This window comes from Prunus avium, chromosome 8, assembly GCF_965620075.1.
Source record: "Prunus avium chromosome 8, drPruAviu1.hap1.1, whole genome shotgun sequence".
In the NCBI taxonomy this organism is placed as follows: Eukaryota; Viridiplantae; Streptophyta; class Magnoliopsida; order Rosales; family Rosaceae; genus Prunus; species Prunus avium.
The window spans coordinates 36,530,139-36,540,261 of NC_142291.1; the positions used below are offsets into that span (position 1 = coordinate 36,530,139).

A 10,123-nucleotide genomic window follows, 5' to 3' on the forward strand; every position below is an offset into this window, starting at 1 on the left:
AAAAACAAATGAAATGATAACATTATAATTTATAAGAGTGGATATTAATCATATCCATATAACATTATGGCGGGTAAAAAGTTCATCCTCGGCTTATTCTCGATCGGGATGAACTAATAAATAGAACAAAAGTTATAAAGCCTTTTTGGGTTTGCCCAAAATAAAGCACTACACTTTCGGCCTTGAGCAGTAATGCTTTATATACTTTTCATTCCTTCCTTAAGAAGAAGGTCCCAATTTGATCATGTGTTCCATTTTTCCTTCTTGCCAATATTTACTTGTATTTAAAAATAAATAAATAAAAAGATAGCAAAGTATAGGAATTAATCTTCTAGACAAAACTTATATATATATATATAGTTATAATGGAATTATAAACAGGAGAATAGTACCATTAAATTTTAATTAAATAGTGTGTGAATTAGGGTTGGAATCTAGAAGGTATAGTGATATATTCTTAGCCAACAAGGCAACCATGCATTTTGATGCTTTGGGGGTTCACAAATTCAAAACTTGACGCCTTTCAAAGCCAGGGACAGTGTACGAGTGTGCCCTAAAGCAATCATGTAAACGCAAGATGGAATCATTTGATCCATTTACCACCGACTGGTTTAGCTTTTTTGAAGCCACTAAGCGAGAGCTTTAGATTTCCTCTTCCATATGTTTGTTGCAAGAGCTTTCGCTTTTTGTGCCACTAAGTTTTCAACATGTTAATCTAAGCTTACCACTTAATTGCGTTTTATTTTTATTTAATCATTGAGACAAAGGCGCAGAGTGGGGTGGCTTCACAGTGGAAAAGTGAGCCAAATTCTCCTCCTCTTACATCCAAATTCGATTCATGTAGCAAACAATCTTAAGGCAACCCAATATAATACTCCTCCCTCCCCCTCCTAATCAAGCTTAACTAAGAACAGCCTGGTACCTAGTACAGGGAGACAGATCAGAGGCCTTTGAGATTAAATTATTTTAAGTGGCTTTTTCCCTTTTCTGCATCTCTCTCTAACATCAGTGATGATGTTGATACAAACAAACGTGCTAATTAAATGTCTATGTCTCATCATATTGAAAACAAGTGATGGTGCTTGGCTTCTCTTGAAAACAAGTTATGGTGAGTGTGGCTTTGAGACTTCCAATTAACCTTCACCTTGTTATATATTCATGCGTATCTATCTTTCTTTGGCCTGAGTTCTTTTCCAATCAAAATTAGCATCAATCCAATTGACTAAATCATCAAATCTACAAGTTGCCAATAAAATTCAAAAGCCACAATAAGTTTTTTTTTATACAAGCGAGACAACTGCGTTATATACATTTGAGGCCCCATTTGGTTCATGAGAAAGGGAACTTGGGGTCGGGAAATCAATTGTTTTCTCATGTTTGGTAAGTCCAGGCATGGGAAATCGTTGCTTGGCCCATGGGAAAGTAGAGAGGAAAGTGAAGTCATCCTCCCAACTTGGGTTTTGTTTTCCCTCCTCATGGGAAAGTTTGAGAAAATGAGCCAATATTAAATAAATATTTTTCATGATCATTTTGTCTCCCGTTAACAATTTAGAATTACAATATATCATTAAATGCGTTCTTTTTTTATTTGATTTAATATGGATATAATGAAAATTTATACAAACTTTGTTTTCCATTCCTACTCAAAACAAACATGGGGAAGGAAATAAAGTGAAAATTCCCCGTTACTTTCACAACATTACCAAACGTGGGAAATGAATCCTCCATTTCTCATCCCTTGGGAAATGATTTCCCCTCAAATTTATTCCGTGAACCAAACGGGCTTGAAGCAAAACACCATGGTGACCAATTGGGTAAAACTTCAATCCAGGACAGACTTCTCTTTTTGCAATTCAAAACTTGTATTTTGTTACCCTCTCTCTCTCTCTCTCTCTCATTGGTTAATTGATTTATTATGCATTGGTCGAATGGAATTGGACCCACAATAAGTTCTTTGCTTAGCTCCAACAACACGTGGCCCCCACATCTCCCTCCCATGCATGCATTAGTTTCAATGTTTTCTTCTTCTTTTTTCAATTGGAATTAGGTCCCAGCTGCTGATCTCGAATCAATCTAATTGGGAGACAGCTTAGATCCAGAGTTTCATCTTTTATATATATATATATATATATCAGCAGCAGGTGATAAAGACATAATTGTAAGTGAGAGGGTTAATTCGATTTAATTATAGCTGTGCATTTGTGTATGTGACCCTAATTATATTGATCTAATTACCTTAATTAATGGAGAGGTGATTATTATTTGGGCCATGCAGGTTTGATTGAACTCAATATGGTGTTCTAAAGCAATTCCACCCATGTGTCATGCCAAAGGGCAAGGGCAAATAAGGGCAGACACTATTTATGTAAATAGTGATTGTTCTACCCTTTTTTATTTTGCTTTTCCACTTTTTGCCAGCACAAACCAAGGACAATTACTATTCATATGAGATTAATTTTATTTATATGTATTAAAAAAAATATTTATGAATGTTTTTGAATTTTTTGATTTTTTTTTTTTAACGTTGATGTCATCGACCTTAGACAATAGCTTGGGCTGTTCTTGCCTTAAGGCCTGCCCAGGCTTGGTGGAGCTCAGGCCTCGTCAATGGGCCGGCCCGAGCCGGGCTGGGCTTTAAGGAGGAGAGAGAAAATAACTGGTTGGGCCGAGCTGAGGTTTTTTTGAAAATTCAAAGCCCAAGCCTAGCCCATGGGCCCGGGCTAAATGGGCCTATTTTATTTTGTCTTTTTTTGTCAATTTTTTTTCTTCTATGTTTTGGTGTGTTTCTATGTTTCCTTTTTTTTTTTTTTTTTTTTTTTTTTTTTCATAGTTCTCTATTTACTATATGTTTATGTCTCCATTTCTTTCTTTGTGCGTATTATCTTTTTTTCTTCCATAAATATAAAGATATAGTTATACAACCCCATATTAATAGAATCATATTTTATCCCATACTTGATATATGTATATATAAATATAATTGTTGTATTAATAATTGACACAAATTAATGTGCTAATCATCCAATTATAAACTAGGAATGAGTAAAGAAAAGTAAATGAATTGAAACAAAACAAGAAACCCAAAATAAACACAAACAACAATTTCTATCACCCCTTATCACCACTGTATTGCCACTGTATCACCATGGTAGCACCAATTTATCACGTTTTAGGCAGAGATGAATTATGAACTTTCTCTATTTTTCAATTTCGACATCTGTCCAGTTTTTAACCTATAACTTTTCAACCGTTTATGAAAATGAAGAACATAAATGGTTTTTGACCTATAAATAAACAGAATTCAGTGGAAACAAACACAACATTTCAAACAAGTAACACACACAAAAATGAAAGAGAGGGGTTTGTGATTCCATAATAGTTTAAATTGATGGCCCCAAGAGGCAAACATCTCCACTTAGCCTCGTTGACTGATAGTCATGCAAATGAATTATTATAATGGAAATTTTATCAGCATTCATATTGAGAGTGTGGTGCATCACCAAGCTTCATTTTCGTGATTATTAATGATGATCAAATCATGCACCAGCCACAATTTTCTTGCACTAGCCAAAGGCATGTGTTGTGAACCAACTTTTTAAAAGCATCTACACGGGTGTTCGAATTTATTCTAAACTTTGAAGCATATGAAGAACAAAATTTATACGATATTTAACATTGAGAAAATCAATACAATTCAAATTGAGACTGTGGAGGAAACTAAATGATAAGGGATATGTTTAATATAGGATTACTGTGTAAGTGATGTAACTTTTGAATGAACTTATGTCTATAGGTTACGGGTTAGCAGTGATTAGGAGTAATAAGGGAATAGGGAAAAGATTTCTGACCTATTTTCTCTTGTTTAGCTTTTACATCGATATTGTCACCTTGATTTTTCCATAGAGCATTTGAGGATATTTTGGTCTCACTTGAGATGTCTTTTGTTGTGGTTTTTAGTTGTAAATTGGCTTTCTCAGTCGCTCTAACGTTCTAGTAGTAAATTCCTTATGTAATTCCCATATCCACACAACATTTGAGGATATTTTGCCCTCACCCAACATGTCTTTTGTTGTGGGTTTTAGTTGTAAATTCGCTTCCTCAATCGCTCTAACGTGCTAGTTGTAATACCTTCAACAATCCCCATAACGACTCTCCATGCTATAAAAATTTCAAAATCCTATGATAAATTTCTTTAGTGAATTGGAAATTGCCATTGAAGTCTAAAGAAGAAAATAGAGTATGAAAGATAGAGCATGGAAATCTTAAATCCAATTCTTAGCAATAATTGAAAAGAAAGGAATTGCATCGAGCATGTAAGATAACACGGCCGAAGTCAATTCTTAACCTCTTGAAAAAAAAAACTAAATTCTTAAACTTAGTTTTCTTGACCGTTTTGATCAAAATAAAAAAAGAAAAAGGAAAATCCAACATATTGAAAGTCATTTGGAAATAACAATCGAAGATTTGAAAGTAGACAAATTACTGATCCACTAAAAATGTTTAAACTAATCCTGACTATATGAAATATGCTAAAATCTAAACGAAAGAAGGTAAAACCAAATGAAGTAATGCAATTATAAAAAAAAGCCATGACCAATCGATGTGATAGTATTTAAGTTGTTGTCCAAAAATTAGTGTAAGATGTTTGTGTCCAGAGTATTATTGTTTTTCTTAACTTACGGTGGCAAATTTTGGTGGATATGGTCTTTTGAATATTTGACGGGTTTGCCAATTTAGCATTTTATGTTTATTTTAAAGATATTATTATTCCTAAAATTACCCTAATAGATTCTTACCTCAGATTATGATACTTTAGTTTTTTTCTTTTCTAAATTTTTTTGAAAATCAGTACATCATCTTCCACTGTGCTGTCCCCTCATTTGTTGCTTTCTTAAGCCAATCAATTTATTTCTTTACATAGACACTGTGAATTTTTTTTTTTATAATTGTTTTTCCTCGATTTTTGTTTATCGATAAGAGTAGTTTAGAGCATTATCCATTACTATTAGGTCATTACCGGAGTCTCTATTGTACCCTTTTGAGTTTTTACTTTTCCAGAATTATTACCCGTACAAAGAATTTAACATTTTCACATTTCATACTCGTATTGTACATGTATGTATGTATTTTTTATGTTTAATACACTTTTTTTTACAAAATTTTCAATAATACACACAAATTTCTCGTATTATACACAAAATACTCACATATTATTGAACAAAAAATATTTAAATACTAATTATTCACTAAGAAAATAATAATTAAAACATAACTACTAATTAAAGTAATTAAACAAGAGAAATTCAGAGTATGCTATTGAATGGGTATAGCCGCGCGGCTATAATTAAAAAAACAAATTCTATTCATAGAGCCAAGCCAAGCGGCTATACATTTAAAATATTCTATTTACATGGTATAGCCGCGCGGCTATACTTAAAAAAAAATTCTATTCATAGAGTCTAGCCACGCGGCTATACATTTAAAATATTTTATTTACATGGTCTAGACGCGCGGCTATACGCTTTTCACAAAAACACGAGCTGGGCGCCAGGCGAGTCTTTTTGTTTATATAAACAGTATAGCCGCGCGGCTATACTCCGGATTTTTTTTCATAAAAAAAGGTATAGCAGCTCGGCTTTACCGGGTTTTTTTTTTTTAAATTCTTTTTTATAAATAGTATATTATACAGCCCATTTTTTCGTATAGCCGCTCGGCTTTACGGGGGTCTTTTTTTAAATTCTTTTTTATAAATAGTATAGCCGGTCGGCTATACGCCGGATTTTTTTAATTAAAAAAAGTACAGCCGCCCGGCTATACGCTTGAAAGATCATTTTTTTATAATTGTTTTTCCCCGATTTTTTTTTTTATCGATAAGAGTAGTTTAGAGCATTATCCATTACTATTAGGCCATTACCTAAGTCTCTATTGTCTCCTTTTGAGTTTTTACTTTTCTAGAGTTATTACCCGTATAAAGAATTTAGCATCAACAAATGAAGAAGATATTTCAACAACTAGAACAACTTAAACCCACACAAGCTGTGCAAATTCATTTTGAACTCGTATTCCAACATATAGGAACATTCATTTCTTTCACAAAATGATAGTTGTTTAAATGCTGATAAACTAATGCTGAGTAGCTAAAATGTGGTAAAAACCCTTTTGAATTGATGTTTCCCTGGACTTGGGAGTACAAACAACAATCCCTTCAACTAAAAGGAAAAGAGATTTAGCTATCAAAAAAGTAATTTTGTTATCTCATAATATACTGTAAATTGTAATGTCATATGTTAATCACCTCCAGCTTTCTCTGTAAATTGTAATGTCACATGGTAAATGCACCGTATTTAAATGTAGAGGCTCGGAATCCTCTCTAAAGTGTTGTGCTTATGCTTTTCCCTTCATCTTCCACAAAATTTCTACCTTTGTACCCTGTAATCTCATTCTAATTGGATAACAACTTCACAATACTAAGCACTGAATTATTGTGGTTTATACACCAAAATGCAGAAAGCAAGCGGAATTTACTTCTTGAGCAGTATGTTTATGGGACAGTGTGATCATGATTTGTCGTGTAAAATCCAGGCAAACATGTATTTGCATTTTAACAGTTGTACTTCCCTTCAAGCCTTTAGTTCAGATAAACCTGGATGTTCCAAATATAACTGCACAGATAGAGGTTCGCTACTCATCGATTTAATAGGGGTTATTAATGGAGGCTGTTGCCACTGCTGTGTGTCTGTTGGAATCCACAACTCTGCATCCTTACTTGTGCTTGCCTGAGGAAGGGATCGAAAGTACGCGGTTATCTCCCACCTGCAATCTGTTATAAGGGAAAAGCTTACACACCGAGCTGCAATTAAGGAAAGCAGACATGAAACCATATTTCATGAGTTCAACCACCACCCAAGCATATGGTCAATACTCAACCAATTAAACCAAAGCATTTGATAAAGTAGCAATTTTAAAGCGAAAACCAAACGGAACTACAGCATTGAAAAAGAATTATATCAAATAGTATTCTAAGACAAAACTACAACACTGAAGCATAAAAATGAACATCAATGTCAAGTTGTCAACTATGAAACTTAAAACTTACCCTGGGGAAGAACCCGTGTAAGGGATTCTGAGAAAGGAAGCTTGATAAAAAACGACCTTAGTGAGAACTCCAGGTCAGCTTCTTCCACCCTTGAGCCATAAGACTGATTCACAGTGAGCTTAAACATAAATCTTTCCACAGGGATGCTATCACTGTTAAAGAAAATAACTGCTACTCTCTCCACCAGACCCTAGTTTGTAAAATGTACGTCTGTTTGAGTGAAAATGGTACATCACCGGAATAAATACATTAAACGAATAAGAAAGATTGCATCTTTCTTTAAAAAATCAAAAAGAAAAAAGAAAAAGAAAAATCCAACCCGCCCAGCCGCCCGGACCCGCCTAGCGCCTGCCGCCTAGGCCGAATTTTTGAACATTTGAGATATATGAGAAATTTTTGAAGAAACAAGAAAGAAAAAAGTAAAAGGAAATAAACGAGTGAAAGATCAACCTTTTGGATGGAAGGATGAAGTCCCGAGACAGCAGAATGGATATAATCTCTGAGTTCAGGGTGACGAGCGCTATGAACCACCAAATTCATATATTTCCTTCTTTCAAAAGCACCTTTGCCCAAAACCAACCATCAGTGAAAGCAGTTGAAAATGCAAAAACAACAATTACCCATTATCCCGCTAAGCTCATATGCAATTTGAAAACTGGGTTTTGCTTTCTGGGTTCCCCAGATAATGAAGAAAAACAGAACTCAAAACCACAACTTTTTTTCTCAGCAACCAAAACGAGAAATGGGTTTAGAACAAACCTGGAGGGTAAATTCCTTTGAGGAAAACAATTGAAGTGATTGCCACCTCCAGGAATTCAACCAGAATCCGAGCTGTCTCACCTGCACCATTTTCAACTTGAATTATACTCATCTAATAACCAAAAAATGAAAACGAAAACATTCCAAGGTCATTGAAAACCTTGAGGAGATTGACTATCTTTGCGGACCATCTCTACAGTTTGGAAGCGCGGTAACTTGGAGTTTTGGTTTGGGAATTTGAATGGTTTCTTACCTTGGAAGTTGCAAACTATGTTGAATAATATTAAGGCCTGTAGCCCGCTATTTGGCGGGCCTGACAGAGAGCCCATGGAGACCCGCCTCCTCTTTTTTATTTATTTATTTAAAACAAATATTAATGGGAGGAGGGAGGCAGTCCAATTTGCTATCTCTTGGGATACTTGGAAGGGAAATAAAAGTACAACTAGATCAATAGTTAGTTAAATTGATGACTCAAGTATTTTCTTTTAATACAAGCGATACTCTAAATTACAAGCGATAATTAATTATAGTAGACTAGTCCAAATTATAAACCCAACTTAAGTTTATATTAGCATTTTGCTCCTTCAAAAAACAGACTAAAGAAATCTATAAAAGGATAATTGTAATTTATAGGCTTAAATTTTTGAGTCTTTATGTTGAGGAGTAAAATGAGAGGGTAAAAGCTGGTTAAAGAGGGAAAGGAAAGGAATGTGAGTCAAAGTAAGATTCCCCAAGAGTTCTGTGTGGCACCAACTAGCAGTTAAGCACTCATCTCCAAAACATTCGAGACACAAGCAAAATCATCCTAGTAGAAAATCGGAAGCCTACAATTTGCAAAGTTGGTTCATCTGCAACTTTGAGCAACTGAAGAAAACATGTTGATCCAAAATCAAGAGCCGATTCTCATGTAAGAAGCATTTCCTATTCAGGAGGCAGAAATGTAGAAAAATTTGTTTACAGATGGTAATAAAATAAACAAAAGGAACATTAGATATGAAAATAGAAGAGAAAGTACGATATATATCATAACCCATGTAGAAAAACAGAGTAAGAAGTTCACGAAAAGGAACATCATAACAGTGAAGATGTAGCTACAAGTCCCTAACAGTAACAGAGGACAGAAAACCAAACAAATTAAAATAGCTAAAGACCAAAAATATTGTAGGGCAATCTCCTCAGGCCAATTTACATCGTATAGGAATTAAGCGGGGCATTAAGCTTTTAATTCTAGGGAAAGAACATGGAAAATTTTGTTATAAAAATGGTGACTATTGACCAACTGATTCTGACTCACTTATTAAAATTCATTAGATCAATTTAATGATTAGCATTCCTTTGAATGTGTGTAAATACTCCGATGTTAAATACGCGAGATTCGATAATTCGATATAATTTTCATTATTTATATAAGTTTTTTTTTATACAAGCGACTCGAAGATAGGACTTCAATGCAAAAAATTAGAATAATAAATAATCGAAAATAAAGAAGTGGGATATAGAAAAGAGGAATCAGATTCTGTGCAAAAAATTAGCTACATATCCTTTGTGTTAATTAATTAGAAACATAGAGCGTCTCCCTTATCAAATATCAAACAATAAATTTGAATTTGATAATTTATGTTGCAATTTGACATATAATAGAGTTTTACATTCTTCGACTTGTCAAATTAAAATATTATTTTATTCCATGGTGTTTATAGTTTATTACTTTCTAGGTACGTTAATTGAAAATAAATAATTAAATCATATTATATTATTAAGTCCCTCCACCTACAACTCTCACCAAATTTTATATTCCTCGTATCATATTATAAATCGAATTACATCATACATAAAAATAATAAAAAATAAAAATTTAAGTCTAAAACAAAACTTTTGTATTTCATGTTTAGTTTTGAACTTCTTTTTTCTCATTAATTAATTAATTTTTTATTGATATATTTGTGATGGGGAGGGGCGGGATATTGTTAATTAAACCTTTTCTTTTAAGGTAACAACAGTATGATTTTGTATTTTTTTAATTTGGAATCAGCATGTATACGTCAGGTACCATGACACATGGATTCCACCATGAGACATGAGACAGAGAAGCTAAAAACTTGGGCAGCACATCAATTCTTTATTCTTTTAAGGCAAAAAGTCAATTTTGGTCTATGTAGTTTGTCATTTTTACCACTTTGATCCTTATAGTTTTAATTTTGTCAATTTTGTCCCTGTGGTTTCAATTTGAAGCAATTCAAGGACAATCCTTAATTTCTTTCAACTTTT

At 33.5% G+C, this 10,123-nt stretch overlaps 1 protein-coding gene across 1 annotated transcript; it reads right to left on the reverse strand.

Annotated features, from left to right (window-relative positions):
• Positions 1-6,588: 6,588 nt before the first annotated feature.
• LOC148292664 (DNA polymerase zeta processivity subunit-like) lies at positions 6,589-8,046 on the reverse strand. Its single transcript, XM_088246354.1, has 5 exons — positions 8,016-8,046; positions 7,856-7,936; positions 7,547-7,659; positions 7,097-7,286; positions 6,589-6,820 (listed from the first exon to the last, which is right to left on the reverse strand). The coding sequence occupies exons 1-5, from the start codon at positions 8,044-8,046 to the stop codon at positions 6,621-6,623; spliced, it is 615 nt and encodes a 204-aa protein (XP_088102480.1). The 3' UTR covers positions 6,589-6,620.
• Between the last annotated feature and the right edge of the window lie 2,077 nt (positions 8,047-10,123).

What these genes read in the sequence shown, in the direction of transcription:
- LOC148292664 (XM_088246354.1), bottom strand. Translation starts at nt 8,046, where the DNA reads ATGGTCCGCAAAGATAGTCAATCTCCTCAAG. An exon ending in TTCATCCTTCCATCCAAAAG is followed by an intron (nt 7,287 to 7,546) that starts GTTGATCTTTCA and finishes TTTACAAACTAG; the next exon opens with GGTCTGGTGGAGAGAGTAGC. An exon ending in TACACGGGTTCTTCCCCAGG is followed by an intron (nt 6,821 to 7,096) that starts GTAAGTTTTAAG and finishes CCCTTATAACAG; the next exon opens with ATTGCAGGTGGGAGATAACC.